At 43.9% G+C, this 19,174-nt stretch overlaps 1 protein-coding gene across 11 annotated transcripts in view; it reads right to left on the reverse strand.

The window, feature by feature from the left end:
• Nucleotides 1-19,174, reverse strand: part of LDB2 (LIM domain binding 2) — a 388,815-nt gene that overhangs the window by 63,776 nt on the left and 305,865 nt on the right. For 10 of the 11 annotated variants that reach the window (XM_045881430.3, XM_064584318.1, XM_045881431.3 and 7 more), the window contains exons 4-5: nucleotides 15,121-15,243; nucleotides 12,370-12,453 (exon numbers count right to left, since the gene is read on the reverse strand). In XM_045881430.3, coding sequence (XP_045737386.1) covers nucleotides 12,370-12,453; nucleotides 15,121-15,243 — 207 coding nt within the window. The remainder of the gene's footprint in view (nucleotides 1-12,369; nucleotides 12,454-15,120; nucleotides 15,244-19,174) is intronic. The other variant, XM_064584314.1, reaches the window with a different exon arrangement.

The raw sequence follows: 19,174 nt of genomic DNA on the forward strand, positions 1-19,174 counted from the left end.
ATGGTACACATTTATTTTTTATTTTTTTATTATGTTCACCAACCAGTACATCATTAGTTTGTGACGTAGTGTTCCATGATTCATTGTTTGCATATGGTACACATTTATAGCCATTCTCAAGCTCATTATGTAGATCAACACCAGAGACTTTGATCTCAACTCCCTCCCTTCCTTTCATGTATTTATTATCCCCCTCTGTGTTTCTTGAACTCTGCTAGGGACAGATGATGAAACCAAACAATCCAATAACTCACCGTATTTAAATAATTTTGAGTTTTCTGTGTGCAGTAAGATACCTGTGCCAAGGTGGAGAGCAGCCCAAGACCAGACACAGAAAGCTTTTGGGCCTTACCACTAAGGAGTGAGATCTCCCAGCCCCTCTTCATATTTCAGGCTTCTTTCCTGCCTATGCTCTGAAATTCAAACAGTTCTCTCCTTGCCCCCTTCCCTGCATTATCCTGACACACTTTTGTACCCATTCTAGACAATTAGGAAGACTATTTCCCAGAATTAACTCTGGGCTCCATCTTGCACTTAACTGCAATCGTCGGCTTTTCTTCCCCCGGACTGCCAATTTCCCACCTTACCATCTCCCTTGATTTTCAGTGTCTTGTTAAACAAAAATTTCTTTCTCTTTCTCTGTGTCTGAGATTGGGAAATTACTTTCTTTAATCTGAACCCTATTTGTACTTATAAGACCAAGAATTTTAGAAGCATTTGTGGCTCTGAAATTGTTTTCAGTTAGGATTGCTATGCTAAAATACTGTTGTTTGTGTATGTGTGTGTATATATATGTGTGTATATATATACACACACATCTTTTAATGTTCTGATGGCCATTCCCTCTGGCTTGACTTTAGAAATCACTGTTTTCTAGGCACTGGGATATCTCTATGTTATGGTTATTTCCCCACTTCCTTAAGAGTTAACTACTTTAATTCCCTTATCATACAGTCATATGTACTACTTTTCTATCTCCAAATGCAATTAAAAGTGCCCTTCGGGTATTCCAAGTTTCAATCATTCGGTGTGTGGAGCATTCCCATGGCTCAGAAGGGCATTCTCTGCCTCCTCTCTGATGGAGCCTTTCTCTGAGGAGGAGGAGGAGGAGGAGGAGGAGAAGTGGAAGAGTCAGAATGAGGTGTGACAGCTTTGTTTCAGATGCCAAATGCCTCAGTTTTGAAAGCGTTGTTTCTCCTGCATGGTCCGGGGCCAAGAAACCAGTTCTCACTAGCAGGGGCCATGGGTAGCAGTCTGGGGGGACAAGCCAGACCCAAGCCCAGGAAAGCATGTTGCCCCAGACTGGCTTTGTGACCCGAGGCAATGACTGATTTTTATCTGTAAAATGGGAATAATCATACCTATCTCATTGTTTTATTGAGAACATATAGAAGTCCTCAAAACTAATGGTATTATGATGTTAATCGTTATTCTGGATGGTCCTCAGAAAAACTGGAGCTCATCTCTGAATCGGTTCATGTCACAGTGCTCTGTATGCAAGTGCTCATCAAACTGTGACATGCGCTTCTCCAGCCCTTTATTAGTGACCACTTGCCATGCAAGTTTGATAACACCTGAGCCACTCTATATCCTAATCAGTGGGATGAGTCTGTTGGTCGTGGATTTGGATGTCCTGGCAATGTCAGATTGCTATAGTAGTTTTAAAGTTCTTACTCTCATTTTCTGTATTTAATCACAGAGTGGGAACAGTTTGCAAAACCGCCACGAGCCATGGACCTCATCTTGAATAGCACACTTTAGGCTGTGAGCCTTTTGAGAGTCTACAACGTGCAAGCACTGTGGGAGGCACAGAAGGAAGATCTGCTGGTATGGGTCCTGCACCCTCCCCACCCCAAACTTCAGTGTTTACTAAGGGCTTTTGCCAGTCTGTCTGAGTGTGTGAATGGTGAACGGTCTGCCCTGGTCCCAGCCTGTTCTGACCACCAGTAACTATGGTTCATCTCCATTGCTGAGCGGAGATTCCTGTTCAATCCTCGGACTTGGCTTGACATTTAGGTGGGAAACAGGATTGGACCGTCTTCCTTTCTCGTGTCATAAGACCAAGGAAAATAACTTTGCTGGCGGTCAAAGCCTTACAAAAATTAAAAAACAAAAAAACCTTGGCAGATGTATCCTACAACCCAACAACTGCACTACTAGGTATTTACCCCAAAGATACAGATGTAGTGAAAAGAAGGGCCAAATGCACCCCAATGTTCAGAGCAGCAATATCCACAATAGCCAAACTGTAGAAGGAGCCAAAATGCCCTTCAATAGATGAATGGATAAAAAAGATGTGGTCCATATATACGATGGAATATTACTCAGCCATCAGAAAGGATGAATACCCACCTTTGCATCGACATGGATGGAACTGGAGGGGATTATGCTAAGTGAAATAAATCAAGCAGAGAAAGTCAATTATCATATGATTTCACTCATATGTGGAACATAAGGAATAGCGTGGAGGACCACAGGGGCAGGGAGGGAAAACTGAATGGGAAGAAATCAGAAAGGGAGACAAACCATGAGAGACTCTGGACTCTGGGAAACAAATTGAGGGTTATAGAGGGGAGGGTGGGGGATGGGGTAACCAGCTGATGGGTATTAAGGAGGACACGTATTGTGATGAGCACTGGGTGTTAAATGCAACTAATGAATTGTTGAACACTACATCAAAAACTAACGATGTACTATATGCTGGCTAATTGAACATAATAAAAAACAAAAACAAAAAAAACAAACAAAAAAGACCTTGGCAGGATTCCGAATGTTGACTCCAGCCACACTTACTCTCCTAGAGGCCACTTCATGTCATTCTGTTGGGGATCAGTTTCCAAAGCCAACCACCTAATTCTTCCAGGCATTGGACTCTACTCCTTTGCTACTGGTAGAGGTTACATGCGGGGACCAATATTCTTACAGTACAGTAATAACAATGAAAGTCTTCCTTCACTTGGGAAATTAAAGATATGGGGTCAAAAGCATTACTGTGAACCCCAGCTGATGATGCTGCTTATTTGAAGGGTTAGAATTATTCAACCATACCAACCAGAAGCTTATAAATAGTACTGAAGTTGCCCAGTGATAATGATTAAAACCTTGTAATAACATTTGTACTGGGAAGAGGGTGCCAAAAATATAGCACCTTGTCTCAGACTCCCTCTTGCTTCCTTCCTTGGCAGGTATTAATCAATCACTTCTCTGTTTTCTGATCTATCACATGCCTTCAGAATATTGGTGCAGAATTCAAGGCCATGACCAACACACAGAAGATGATAGATGGGATGAGACTCTCTTGACTTTCCAGTGTCATAATTTAGAGTTAAATGTGCTTTTCACGTGCATTATCATTTCAACCCTCACCTGTGATGAGTCACGATGTACATAACCATAATAGCTTCAAAGAATTAAGGCAGCTGGTGAATATCATATAAGAAGTAAGAGGCAACAGTGAAAGCTGAACCCTGACCCTCTGCTCTCAGATAGCAAAAGAAGGGACTGGTATTTATTATGCTCCTTCTGAGTGCCAGGCTTTTTATAAACCATACATTATCTCATCTTATAATTCGTGCCATCCTGTGATACATTATTCTTTCTGATTTCCAGATAAGGAAGTAGGGTTCAGAGAACTGGAACAACTTGTTCAAGGCCATTACAGATTGTAAGGGGGTGAGGATTTGAGCCCACATTTCTCTGAATCCAAAGCACATTTATTTTTCTTAGCACACAGACCCCACAGTCCAGCCTGCCTGTAGAGAGCACCGCCCAGAGCAAGACATGGCAAAGGTGTTTGGAGGAATGGTCTTAATGACAGTGGCAACTTGAACATGACTTCAGTGCTCGACCTTTAGAGAAATGATTAAATAAACAGTATCCTAGCACCTCACTGGAATATTTGCCACTATTATAAACGGATAATATGATGACTATGTAGAAACATGCAGAAGTGTTTACCAAATAACATTAAGAAATCATATGTATACTGATTGCATTTATGCAGAAATTATGCATATGAATGGATAAACAGTAAGAGGAAACACAAAGAAAATATCTTTTGGCTGGGATACAGGATAATAAGGTGTTTTAAAGTCACGTTAAGCATAATGCAGGAAAAAAGTTTATGGATCTCAGCACCAAGAAAGTCTGGCCAAAGAAAATAGACAAAAATAATCACCCATGAGGGAATTTGTCTTCAAGATTTGAAAGAACACATTTCCAAAATAATGAAAAGGGCATCATGGCATTTAGAGTAAAAATTAAATACTGATTCAGAGCAAGTGGAAGCAGTGATATTAGAATAAAAACTTCACAGTGGGAACTATGAGAATTTCAGGGGGGAATTTTGCAGCCTAGAGAGATCTGGAGGCCCCTTGCCATGTTCTCCTTCTATTTCCTCAATGTATTCAAATTTTCTGCTCTTTAGATTTCCTTGTGAGGTTCTAGGTAGTGATTTTGAAAATCACACACATTTTTCCCCCTAGATACTGTTTGGCAAGTGAATTCATCTGAATTCTATTGTGTTTTGGGGGGGGGTGAGGGGAGGGTGTCATTCAAAATCTAGTTTCCATTTACCAGCAACTTCCATTCAGGAGACACTGGGTACTGATTGCGATCTAGAGCTTCTGAGGTTCTAGAAGCACAAAACTAATCAATCTGTCTTCAGGTTGCTGTGTGTACTGGAGGAGACAGATGAGTGGAGTGATAGTTCTTATACAGGACCCACCAAGAGCTAAGCAAGAGAGCACGTGCCCAGAGCTCCAGGAGTAGTGGGGAGGGCAGATGCCCTGGCGGAGAGGCAGAGAGTCTCAGAGGAGGTGAGGCACAACTGAGTCCTGAAGGATGAGAAGGAGGTGGTCTGGGCATCCTGGATGGAAAGAGAAGGGTAGGAACAGTGTCCCAGGCAGTGAGTCAAGTCAAGTCCTATTGTGCCAATGCATGGCGGCAACAGACACACAGCATATTTGGGGAGCTGCCGGTGGTTTGTGTGGATACAGGATGCCATGTGAGATGGGGAAGGCATGTGGGGCAAGGCTGGGAAGCAGCAGGGTCCTGAGTGTGGAGGGCCTTGAGTGCCAAGGTCAGACAGCATGGTGAAGTAGAATTCCCTAGTGCCCTAGAAACCGCAAACAGTCCAATTTAAGTCATATGCTGAGACCAACGTGGAAGGGTATCCCCAAAGATATTAGGAGAGGAGGGAATTTGGGGATGCCCAGGTCCCCAGCTGAGGGGGCAGTGTGAACTGTAAATGGACCTACTTGTTCCAGTATCTTCAACATCTTGGGAAAGGGATCATACCTTATCCATTCTTGTCAACACCCCACTCCATCCCCTTTTGTGCCTGGCACATAGTAGATGCCACCAAAATATCTCTTGGTTAGATGATTGACTTAAAACTTAAAAACAAAACCAGAGTAACTTAAATGCTCAAGGAGGGAGAAAACTGTACAAGCCAATGTCTCCCTGCAGCGTGTAGAGCATGCAAGGACCATCCCCTTTATTGTTGATGGGAGATGAATGAAAATAGCACTTTCCACTTATGGCATCCTGGAAGTTTGCATCCTGCAGGTTTTCTTAAAATGCTTAAGGACATGGGGCACCTGGGTTAAGTGTCTGCCTTCAGCTCAGGTCATGATCCCAGGGTCATGGGATTGAGCCCCGCATCCTGCTTCTCTATCTCCCTCTGCCCCACCCCTGCTTGTGCTCTCTCTCTCTCAAATAAACAAAATCTTAAAAAAAAAAAAAATAGAGAGCAACTCTTTTTTTTTTTTTAATTTAGTTTATTTGACAGAGAGAGACACAATGAGAGAGGGAACACAAGCAGGGGGAGAGGGAGAGGGGGAAGCAGGCTTCCCGCCGAGCAGGGAGCCCAATGTGGGGCTCGATCCCAGGACCCTGGGATCATGACCTGAGCCGAAAGCAGATGCTTAACGACTGAGCCACCCAGGTGCCCCAAGAATGCAACTCTTGAGTTTAGCTCAGGTCATGATCTCAGGGTCGTGAGATTGAACCTGGCATTGGGAGTGTGCTTGAGATTCTCTCTTTCCCTCTGCCCCTCCCCCCACTGGCATGCATGCACTCTCTCTCTTTCTCTCTCTCAAATAAATAAATAAATCTTAAAACAAATTAAAAAATAAAAATAAATGCTGGAGGACATGGTTTCTGCCTACCTCCATTCTCTTTGTGGAATAGGAAATGAAATCAACATCAATTATTTCTTTTTCAATTTGGAGAATTGAATTTGTTAAAGCTATTTAAATTTAGAAAACAGTTACTGCATACAGTAAACATTCCCATGCAAGAAGTGCTTATAGGAAATTTGAAATGATGGCAATTCAAACCCTGAGTGAGAAAGGGCTTTCACTCTGATGAAACAAAAGGCAAGAATAGGAAGAAGGACCAAGCTGCTGGGTGTGTTGTCCCCAAGGGCTCTTCTCAGAAGCTCTGCGTGCAGGGGGCTCCAATGAATGACTCGACTCTTCCCAGTGACCCTCAGAAAAGCACACTTGGCAAATGAGAGATGGGACCTCCACATGCCTCCAGCTCACTAGAATCCAGAGAGGGGGGTGTAATACCCCATTTTTCAGATAAGGAAACTGAGGCTCAGAGAGGTCAAGTAACTTGTCCAGGGTCACACAGCTAGCAAGTGGCTGAGTTCAAATACATACGCCTGTCTGTCTGGTCCCCAAACCCAAGTGCCAGCATGAGGTGCTTTCCCTGACTTTGCTGTATTCTTGCTGGAACAGAACTCTCTCTAGAACCGTGCCACTCAGCTCGACTATACATTTTGGGCCATAACACCTAACTTGTGTTGGCACCTGAAACAAACTTAAAACTTACATTCCAGCCATGTGAAACTGCCTGGAGTTCCCCAAACCCACCGGCTTTCTCCATCCCCCTGTCACCACTTGTGGTGGACTCTTCATCTAGTCTACCTGGGACCACCTACTCGTCTTTCAGAATCAATTCAAAGGGCCATCTCCTCCTTGAAGGCTTGGATCCTCCCATGTCCACGCTCCAACAACCTCTCCCCTCTTCGTGCTTGGTGTGTGATCAAATCCCTACTCTGCCACTTACCAGCTTTGTGACTATAAAAAGCTACTTCTCTGTGTCTCAGTTTCCTCCCCTGAAAAATAGGCCTAAAGAGAGTCTCTAGTTCATAAGGTTGTCCTGAGTATTTAAAAAAAAAAAAAGACTTCCTGCCAAGTACCTAGCAACAGTACCTGGTACACAGTAAGTGCTCAATAAATGTTAGCGACTACGTCGATCATGGTATTGGGAGAGAATCTCTCCCAGCACAGATTTGGTTTTCTTTTGTACCTGATGTACAGTGACCGCCTTGAAAGTTGGGGAGACCTGGCACAAAGAAGTTGTCTAATAGATGCTTGTGGAGTGAACAGCCCCAGCCTGGACGACTATCACAGGGACACTGATCCAGCCAGCCCTGGTCTGCCAGAGGTCCCTGAGGCAGGAAGTGTGACCACGTCTCATCAGAGCCCCATCCCTGCTCGGCAACCACCAGCTGCTGCTCCACGGGGACCGGAGAGCCGGTCGTGGCCACACCCCTCAGGACAGAGCACCTCCAGCCTCGTTATGCTGGGAGGAGACACGACACAATGGCAGGCGATGTGACAACTCAAATCAAATGACAACATCTGCTCTGTTGTCACCTCCAAAGCATCAGGTCACCAGAGCCCCCCCCAAAGTGCTGCCAGGCGAGCGTCCGCAGACGGTGCCATCGCCGGCATTCGCGAGCTCAAAGCGCATCCACCGCGCTTCACCTGCGCCTTCCTCCAGCGCCCAGAGCCCCTCCTCCGGCAGCTCTGCAGAGCCCCCGACTGCAGGCCTCCACGAGAATGATTCAGAATTTCACGGCAGTCAAAGAACCTGTCTGGGCGAAGCGAGATGACTGGAATTGCTTACTTTCTGTACTGCTTAACTTCGTTACGTGAAAGACACAGCATATTGAAATTTCAGATGTCTGGACCATTTAAAATCTCCAGTCCTCCTTTCCAAAGCAGGATGCATGGAGTTAAAAAAAAAAAAAAAATATTCTGCTGGTTTAGAAGGCCATCGATTAATGTTTGCCAACACACGCGTCTGACCTCTTTTTCTGGGTGTGGTTTTGGAGCTCCTTGGTAACTATTTAAATAATACCTCATTGTGGAGAAAGGGGAACCCTCTGACACTGTTGGTGGGAATGCAAGTTGGTACAGCCACTTTGGAAAACAGCGTGGAGGTTTCTCAAAGATTTAAAAATAGAGCTACCCTATGACCCAGCAATTGCACTACTGGGTATTTACCCCAAAGACACAGATGTAGTGAAAAGAAGGTCCATATAAACCCCAATGTTCATAGCAGCAATGTCCGCAATAGCCAAACCGTGGAAAGAGCCGAGATGCCCTTCAACAGATGAAAGGATAAAGAAGATGTGGTCCATATATACAAGGGAATATTACTCAGTCATCAGAAAAGATGAATACCCAACTTTTACATCAATATGGATGGGACTGGAGGAGATTATGCTAAGTGAAAGAAGTCAAGCAGAGAAAGTCAATTATCATATGGTTTCACTTATTTGTGGAACATAAGGAATAGCATGAAGGACATTAGGAGAAGGAAGGGAAAAATGGGGGTGGGAATTGGAGGGAGAGATGAACCATGAGAGACTATGGACTCTGAGAAACAAACAGGGTTTTAGAGGGGAGGAGGGTGGGGGGAGGGGTAGCCCAGTGATGGGTATTAAGAAGGGCATGTACTGCCTGGAGCACTGGGTGTTATACGAAAACAATGGATCGTGGATCACCACATCAAAAACCAATGATGTATTGTATGGTGGCTAACATAACATAATAAAATTTTATAAATAAATAAATAAATAAATAAATAAATAAATAATACCTCAGATAAGCCCCTGAGTCTGGAGGCAAAGGCCTGGCTCCTCAGAAGGATAGGGGAGCTCCAGGTTTTAAAGCAGTTTTATAAATGAATGCACTGGGTGATTGCTCAGCTGTCTTACGAATATCAGATGGTAAGAGCACTAATGAAATCTTTGATCTCAATTCTAATCCAAAAAAATCTTCGGTGGTTAGTAACCACTAACCAGGCCAGGTCTCATCATGGAAATGCCCATGTGCGTGGTTATGGGAACTGAGTGTGAGGTTCTGCTCAGCTTTCACCTGCCAAGTGGCTCACAACCGCCTTGAGTTATTGCTGGGAAGGGTGGCTTCTATCTGGACACCAGAGGACCCCTCTGCAGACTCCCAGGAGCCCTGTAGGCCCTTCCTTGTCAGCACAGCTCGCTGAAACTGTGGCCGACCACACTCCGCTGGCCTCCCCCAGCCCTGGAAGGGGCCTTCTCCACGATAAAGGCCCAGCACCTGGCACAAGGCCAGGAAGACAGAGTGGGCTCAATGAAAGAGTCCTGAACCAATCAACAGAGGAAAAAGTGATGGAGGGAGTGAACAAAGGGAAGAATGGAGGCAGGAAGGACAAGTAGCTGCTGAGCCAGGATGCACGAGCAGAGGAAGTAAAGGAGTGTTAGGCGGACCCAGAGCGAGAGAAGAGAGCCAGATGCCGTGTTGCTCTCCATGGTTCCAGTATGAACAACAATGATGGACATACTAGGTGCTCAATAAATTATGCCCATGAACACTAACTGGGTGCTTTCTGTCCACGGACCCTGCGCTAAGCCGTTTACATGGATTGCCCACTTAATCTGCACGTGAAAAGAAGGAGCGGTCATTACTTGTGGCAAAGTGGTTAAGGCCCCAGTGAGAGATGATGCTGACTCCCCTGTCAAGGCAGGAGAGACACGGTCCAATTTCTGTCACTATCATTGCTCTCCCTTCTTACTAGAAAGGCAGCTCTGCATGAAGCTCATGGATTCTAGAGTCAGACAGCCCGAGTTCAAGTCCCAGCCCAGCCACTCAGTGGTAGAAGGCTGGGTGACTGAGTTCACTTCCTTGAACTCTCCGTGCCCGGCTCTCTCACACAAACCGTGCTAGGGCACATGGACCATTGTGAAAACTAGTGAAGTCAGGACATGCTGTAAGCACTACATTTAAGTGGTAGCCTTTGAAACAGGATTCCATATTGCCCAAACCCACACACCCTTCCTCCTGTCACTGTTGGGAGAGGGGTTGGTGCTAATCCCTTCTTCCCCACCCCCCCACTTGGCAAATATGATCTTCTCAGTCTTTGGGGGTTAAAATCAGAGAATCGCAGAATGTGGGAACGAGGTGGGCCTTGTTGACCCCAAGGTGAAAGTCACCATTTTACTGATGATAATAAGAAGAACTAGGGAGAGGGGAGGAAGGAAATTTAGCATTTATTCATCTATGTTAAATGCAGCTAAAAGATGTAATAGTGAATCTGTCCAGATTTCACCAGAGGGTGAGTGACCAAGTCTAGGACAGAATCCAAAGTCCCAGATTCCAATGTGGGGTCAGCTGAGGACACACAGTATGAAACATCTTTATCTGCCTGAGGAGAGGCGTCTTCAGATGGTTTAAACTAAACTGCTCATGGTCTCTGACAAGATGAAATGGCTAGCAAGGGAGGGCAGCCTTCTGAATTCCTGTGGCTAGAGCGTGCCACAGACCCCCACTTCCCCAGGCCTTGCTACCTACTCCCATTGCACCAGTGCTTCCATGGGGGCAGCTCTATATGCAGAGCCTGGAAGTTTGGAAGAACCTAGCTCCAGCTACCCTGCCTTGAGGCACTTGCTTGTCCATCCACCCTCCTGGAGTGGGAACCACAGCATCATTACTGGAGAACAACCTGGTTCAGGGCTGCCAAAATGGTGGTGGTGTTGGGGCAAAGTAGGGTGGTGCGGAGCAAAGCCGACTCCGGCTCTTGCCGTGCCTGGATTCAGACCAAGGGCATCTAGGCTGGATGGAAAATGGCTCTTCTCCCTCTCCCCAGGAGGGGCACGCTGCCATGCTCACGTGTAATCCTTTCAGAGGCTTCTGGCCTGGTCGCCCGGCTGGGAAGCTGCTCTAAGACCTGGATCCTAAGTTACTCTCCCTCCCGCCTCTCCTGCCTTCTCACTTCATGTCCCGGCATCATTCATCTGCCTGGAATTCCATCCCCTAATCCAGGTCCCTTCTTTTCCCTCTAACGGGAATGTCCTTCCTGCCCCCTTCCTGGCTTTACCTTTATTCATTCTTTCACACTCAAGTCAGGCATCATCTCCTCCATAAAGCTTCTCTGAGGTATTCTTCTGAGAGGTCTCCATTTTGTACTCCCATAACTCCACTTGGAAACTTCCATCAGGGTTATTTACCATTTTGTGTATAATGTTCTCTCTATGGGTCTGGCCCTCATAGGAGTGGGTTTCTTGATGGCAGGTACCATGACTTTTGTCTTTGAATCTTCACTCTCTAGCCCAGGGCTGGCACATGGCGTTGAGTGTGTGACTTGGAAGCCTTTGTTCAAGTCGTTCTTAATTCACCGAAGAGAAAGTCTGGCCAAAGCATTTCAGCATTTCAACATATGCAAAACGATCATATACAGAAGGTTGGGAATACAAAACAAAATTCACAAACCGGCACAGCGTTTAGGGGTCAAGAAACAACAGCATAAACTCCGTGATGGGGCAGGGGGCTGGAGAAGTGGCTGCCCACAGTGACAATGAGGGAACTCAGCAACTCAGAGGCAAAGGAATGTGGAACGTGGCCACGGACTTCTTGTGGAATCTGGAGGACAATGCTTGCTGCTTTATGAAGGAAACCATATCCTCTACCTGCAACATGACGACTGCAATTCTACACCACAAACCGGAGTGACAGATGTTTCCCTTTTAGACCAAATATGGAAGCCATAGTTATTATGTAGGCAGAGAATTTTGCCTAACTCCTAATTTTTAAAAATCAAAACTGACTTTATACCCAACCCAGAAAATCTGTTCCATGTTACACAGAGAGTCCCTAAGAAGACTTAGAAATAAATGTCTGTGGTTCCACCAACAGGATGAACGTCGGGGGACCCTCCTCAGGGACACTCCCTGGGTGGAGACACAGAGGAAGTGAACCCAACAACAGTACATCAGAAACTTGAGACAACCATGAGGGGCAGAGCGCCAAAACACTGTATGAGCAGACATTGCTGGCCTTTGCATAATTAATTCCAAGAGTCCTACAAACAGAGAGAGGAAGTTCAACCTTGACAAAGTCTAGGTTTGCTGCTTTGTTAATTAAACCCCATCCTCCATTGAACACACACACACACACACACATACACACTGTGGTGTAAGACACACATATTGTGCTATATTACCTCATTTTAACTCCTTGGTTCAAGATACATATACACTTCTAAAGTACTTTTCAAATTCACCAGGAAATGTAATCAACCCATTGGTCTTACCCTGAGGTAGTTGAGGGTGAAATTTGTTAGTCCCATCCTGGTGATGTTTTTGGACAGCTGATCCAGGACCTGAGGATCTTGTGCCTAAATAGGAAAAAGAGAATCATGTATTTTATCTCTGCAAGATGGTGCCAAGAAAGTCTCAGACTGGGCTACAGTTGCTAAGAAATGCAATCTCAACACTGTCGGTTTTTCTCAGAGGGAAGGTTGCTGGAGATAATTTAATTTACATTTTGAAGACACTTGCATATAATGGCTCAAGGACATGTTTGGATCAATGATGCAAGATCTGTTGCCAGGTAGAACTAAAATGAGTCAGGCATGCTTTTAGTCCTTGGGAGAAACAGCCTTACTTCCTCTGTGAGAGGTCCCCATGTCTTCAGGAGGAGGGTCATGAAGTCCTGTCAGGACACTTCCAAGTCTCTGGCACTCAGCAGAGGAGGCAGGGTCTCTGGATTTGGTAGAGCCAGGCTTTAGGATTGGCCTTTGTTTCCAAGACTATATCTGAAAACTTGGTCACTTCTATGAAATTATATGTGTGTGTGTGTGTGTGTGTGTATATATATATACACATATATATATATATGTATATATATATATTTAAGAATTCTAAATTTCTTCCCCATTAAGCTAAGGTTAGAAATAGATGTCCTCAAAAGCATCACATTTTCCAAATTATCTGCCACATTTAAAAGAGGGATGTAATGTTCCATGGGCAACCCCATATGTTCTGGTGGGCTACAAAAAAAATAAAAATTCTTTCTGGATTTCATTGTGAGATGAGTCTCTTGGTTGACACTCTTTCTTTCCATTTGTCTTTCCTTTTTTCTTAACTGGCAGAAGCAAACTGGAGCTAAGCAGAGAGAGACTCAATAAACATCGTTTTTGTCTTCATGTCTGTAGTCATGAGACTACCTAGGTTATCTTAACACTTTAATTTAGACTTTCCTGTACTTAAATTTCCTCAGAGTCATGCAACCAATTGACTTTGTGTATTTCAACAAAAAACCGAAAGTCAGAGAAAAGAGTCTGAGCGTGTCACTTCTCATGTCAGTTTCTGGGAAGGGGTCCTCTGTGACACGGAGCCAGTATTTATGGAAGCCCTTTCACGTGCCGGGAAGAGCTGGTTCTACAGATATGCATCAGGTGGTTGCGGCCAACATCATACACATCAACTTTGCAGACAGAGGACAGGATAATAATAAACGGAAGGAAGGATGTTACTGCTGCCAAAGCTGCTGAAAGCTGGTCACCACTACTTGAAGAGGACCTACTACGTGCCAGGCACTCTTTTACGTCCTTTACACGCATTAACTCTTAATCCTCAAACCAGTTCAGTGAGGCAGACTCTATTACTGTACCCATCTTATAGATGAAGAACTGGGGAGCACAGAGATGCCATGTCACTTGCCCAAAGTCACACAGGAACAGGGATACACATGTATGTGATCTCATTCCAGGGCCTGGGCTCCCGACTGCTACCGTCTGCTGCCTCTTGGTCTATTTTTGAGAACACAAGAGTGGCTACTCTGGGATGTTTCAAGGGAGTAGAGGATGTGAACTGGGCTTTGAAAGTGGAGAAGAACTTAGGGGTGTGAATAGGCGGGAAGATTGGAGCAAAGGAGTGGGGTGCCACAGCAGGAAGTACAAGGTCAATGGGAAGGGGAGAGATTGGGTTAACCGGTAGGGAGGAGAGGGTCGAGGACAAAAGCCTGGGGAGACAGACTGGAATTGGATAGTCAGGAGACAGATGGCTCCTCAGCCTGGGTTTTGGAGTCCGTACCAGCAGAGTTGAAATCTTGACTTACCACTTGCTGGCTGAGAAACATGGAGCAATGTATCAAGCCCGAACCTTGGGTTTCTCACTTCTAAAGCAGGGATAATGATCCTGCAACTCTCTGGGTTACCGGGAGGGTTAAACAGAATGTGTACAGATGCTTAGCACAAGACCTGGCATAGCAAACACCCAGTAAATATTAGCTACTCTTATTGTATTCTCTTTTGATTGTACAGGGTCTTAAAAATCAGGCTCATTAAGTCTGATTTTGCTCCAAAGCTTTTTCACAGAAACTGCTGCATCATGCATTATGGAAGAGGGATTTATTTAAGTCAATGCCTTTGACGCCTTCTTCGGGGGCTGCACTCAGCTAGCTCCTACCAAGTCTTACCTCTAAAACGTATCTCCAGATTGGCATCGAATCTGGCTGTGCACCTAGTTGGTGCTCAGTAAATGTGATGTGATTTATGGTTGAGTGAAACAGAGTGAACCCCAAATCGCCCGCTTCATTCCAACACCATAGTTAGGAATGATATAGACACAGATCTGAGGTACGTGAGCCCCACATCTTGTCAGATGGTTCTAATCAAAACTGGACACTGTTTTCCTTACTTCTTGTTTTATTTCCTTCCCCAGTTAATAGCCCAGGCAGAGCAGTACTTTATAATGACTCAGTGGAATTTAAGAAAAGTACAAACTGTTTATTGAGGTAACCTCAGTTTGGAGTTTAAAATAATAAAATATCAAAAAAAAAAAAAAAATCTCACAATGCACCAAACTCAGAAACAAAGAAGGGGAAAAAAGGGCCTATTGAATAAAATGGTTGAGGGGAAAACTCAAAATTGAGAGTTCATTACCCAACACGTGAAGACTGCTGGTGTTCTTTCACACAGAGAGAACTGGACTTTTCCTCCTTGAGTAAATGGGATGGGGGGGAAGGGAGGAAAGAGTAAAATAGTGCTGAAATTACTTACATGCATGGCTAGAATGCTCCTTGGGACTAACTCTCTGTATTGTCTAATGGTAAAGTGCCATGTTTTTATTCTCATGAGATCATCAAAGGTGAACTCCAAGATCAGTCTGCCTTCTGTACATACCTAGAAGCGACAAACAACACACTCATTTGCCTTGCACTTTGTGAATGCCACATTTTTGTAACTCACACGTCGGCTGCTCAGCATGGTCTCCCTGGCTGTCCTTGGGCAGCGCTGGATCTTGGCAAGGATGTGACACGAGTGCTTTTGCACAGCACACTGAGACAAGCATGAGCTCCAGAATCCGTGGGTTCAAAAGACAGCACAGCTGCTTACTGGCCATGAGCTACTAGTAACTTGATTGGTTGCTGCCAAAACTCCATGAGCCTCTGGGTTTCTTCATTTGCAAATATGGGAACAAAACCTATATTATTGCAGTATTATGTCAAAAGCTCCTGGCATATGGCATGTCCCTGCAAAAATCATACTCTCTCACCTCCTCTTATCTCTGTTTTCATCATTCTTCTACCATCAGCGCATGAAATCTGGTTCTAATCGTGGTTGTCCTACTCTGGGAGAAAGTACCTAATAAAATAATTCATGCTTAAGTGTGACTTACTACAAGGTTACCCAACCAGAAGAAGTTTTCATTTTCAGGGACAAATTCCAGGGGGACAATGTGTAACCCAACACCGTCGGGATCAGTTATTGGCATGTGGAAAATAGAGGCATTCTTAGAGTGTCTTCCTTCAATCACATCCTATCGGCAGTTACAAATTCTGCTTGCATAAAAGGCCAGGCTTTGGGGGAAGGGGCGGTATCTTTCTAAGAAAAATTTGTATTATTAATGAAACATAGAATTTGTGAGGCTCTCTTCTTTGACAGGGTGATCATTTCTTCTTTTGATATTCAGATCATTTTTAGCATATAGTTCCTATTTAATTTACCTATTTTATTCCACCGTTAATGACTTTGAAATAGGAGAAAATTCTAGGCAATCGGGCACCACTGATCCTATTTCAACTAAAAAATAACAAGTAGTGGTAGCATATGGGTCCAGTTTAAATAGTTACAACTAATTATTCCGTTCATCTTTGCTTTAGAGTAGACAGAGACCTTGACATCAGAAAGTACTAGATGCCCATCTGAACTCGACTTTTCACTTATTTTGGAACTTTGAGAAAACCAGATAAATTCCCTAGGTTCCAGTTTCCTCATCTGTAAAATGAGGATAATACTAACCTTACGTAGGGTTGCTGGGGAAATACATGAATGATAATGTGTGTGTGTGGAGATTGCCTGGTATTGTACGTGGCACACAGTAGGATGGCAGGAAATGATAGCTATAAAGATAAAAGGAATGCAACTAAAGAACAAAGAACCCCAGACTAGTGGTTGTCATAATGTGCTCTCTGGGACCTAGGGACCCAGGGAGGTGTCTCAGGGGCTCTGCTGGGAAGAGTTCAGCCTCCATCTAGACCACGTGATCTCCACCCATTTTCTCAATTCAACCAGAGCAGCTTCAATTTCATCCTTTCGATATATTGCACTTCTGATCAAGCCTTTTTGGAGAAAGATTTCCTATGCTAAAAACAAATATACACAGTTTTGGAAATCAATGCACTACACAAGTTTTAAAAATCATAAATAACAATTGACTCAATAGGGGGTATGCTCATTTCTGAAACTATAGTCCATGAAGATAATTAGCAATTGATTTCAACCTTTTGTGAGGTATTAATAACCATTTCTCTCTTTGGGAATTTGATACGGAAGGCCACCATTTATTGAGTTCCAACTATGTCCCAGGCACTGGGTTAGATGCTTTCTATTTAATTTAAGGTAGTATTTTCTTTATTATTTTTTCTTTTTTAAAATTTTTTTTTTGGAGAGAGAGAAATGTGCCAGTGGGGGGGGTGGGCAGGGAAGGAGAAGGGGAGAGAATCTTAAGCAGGCTCCACGCCCAGCATGGAGCCCAGTGGGGGGCTCGATCGCAAGACCCTGAGATCATGACCTCAGCTGAAATCAAGAGTCAGATGCTTAACTGACTGAGCCACCCAAGTGCTCCGGTAATATCTTCTTTAAACAAGCCAAATACCAGTACAAGGAGTGTGAGTAACATGTGTTGCCAGCATACTACTTAAGAGAGATGCTATTGACGTCCACAATTTTCTTTTTTTCACAGGTCTCAGAAGCACCATAGGATAATTATTGATAGGGCGCCTGGGTGGCTCAGTTGGTTAGGATAATTATTGATAATCTGGGTGAAGACCTTCAGCTCAGACCCCACTAGCAGAATCCATGGGTAATTTTAAGCATTTAGACACCTTGCCCCAAACCTCCTCAACTGAGTGGTCTTCAGAGCTTCCTCTCTGGCACATTAGCCATGAGCATTGTGCACTCAGAAATGGGGGAAGACTTTTGTTGTCCTCAAACCACTCTTCTAGAACATCCTTAGCATTGGAATTAATTCACCAAGGTTTTCAAAAGGGTTACATGGAGATTAAGCCACACAATCCCCCCCCCCCCGGGGTGTTAGCATGACAGAAGCCACCTGCTGTGAAAGCTTTCACAAAAGGGAGGTGACTGCAGTCAGTCAGGGACAGTTGAAATGTCTTGACAGTAGAGGACAGGGATATTTGGATGCTATAATCCTTTTTTTTTTTTTAAAGAAGGGGGATTATTAGATGTTTAAACAAATATTAGCCCAGTTAAATGTCATGCTTTTTTCTTATGTAATCTATTTGTTTTGTGTTTATGAACCACAAACCCAGGGCAGATAGAGGTTCTGGTTTACTTCTACTGGAATAGAATCTCATAATGAGAAGGCATAGATGGAATCCTTCTGATGAGTTACTCAGCTGGAGGATCTCTAAGGTCAAGTTAAATTGTATTCTCTGTTTACCATGACAGAGCAAACCAGTTAAGGACCCTTCTTGCCTTCAAACTGTCATGGGCCTACAAAAGGGAAAACTGCAACAAGCCCTGGGCTTCTCCCTTGTCAGCTCAAACCAAGAAATATCCAGAGCATATCACGTGCAAGAGAGGAATCCTTAAAATTGAATCCAAGCTGACTGTGTTGGGTGTTTTAAGGAAAATTAAATGACTTCCTTGAATGGAAGAATGGAGGAGAATTTGGTCACTCTTGGTCTCCCCCCGTCCCAGGTAGTTTTACCCATGGCCTTCTCCCAAGCCCTATTTGGCCTCCCTGCGTCCTGCTCCCATCACGGAAGTTAAAGGAAAGTGAAGGCTTTGTGATTTATTTTACATGCGACAATCAGCAAATGGAATAGAAGGGCCTAAGAAAAAATATATATATACTCCTTGTCTGGAAATGGTAAAAAACAGACATAGCTTATAAAGGGGAATTAATATTTTCTCTTTTCAGAAAAATTCTGTGCATTCCTCTTAATCAATACAATTAATGTAGCTTTTATCTAAAGTTGGCCTTTTTTTTTTAAGCTGCCTTTCACTTGGAATCCAAAATCAAAAGGGTCCCCAATTAAGAAAACATTTTCTGTTGTGCTGAATTCATGTTACCGTACTGTGAGCTCTGACATTTTGTTTCTGTGGTAACCAAAATCAGCTGATTAGTTGGCATGGCAACAGAAAAGATGTAATCCCAGCAGACACACTCTAATCAATGCCCCCAGCACAGATGGTCTCCGGAGGATCAACAAGAAAGAGGCTGGCAGGCATTCAGCGGATCACGTGCTAGCTTGAGACTAGGCCAGGAACAAGAGAACTAAAAAAGAACATTTCTCAAACTAACCGGTAGCTTTTTAACCCTTTTCTTTCTTTGACTAATTGTGAAGCAATGTTGACCATGCCGTTGTATAATACAAATGATTTTCATAGAGCTGTTAGGAAAGAAAATGTGCTTTTTAGGTAGAAGTGTTTACTTAGTTTTCTTGGTCTTTATGCATGAAATACTGCTTTCAAATTAACAATTGCATAAAGCTCATCGTATTTTATGTGGAGATACTGCATATGTAAATGCATATGGATACGTATATTAGAGCAATATGATCATTGATATTATACTAATTTGACT

Source organism: Mirounga angustirostris, unplaced genomic scaffold (assembly GCF_029215605.1).
Source record: "Mirounga angustirostris isolate CCGP_5_RB_7025 unplaced genomic scaffold, mMirAng1.0.hap1 SCAF_2, whole genome shotgun sequence".
Classification (NCBI taxonomy): domain Eukaryota; kingdom Metazoa; phylum Chordata; class Mammalia; order Carnivora; family Phocidae; genus Mirounga; species Mirounga angustirostris.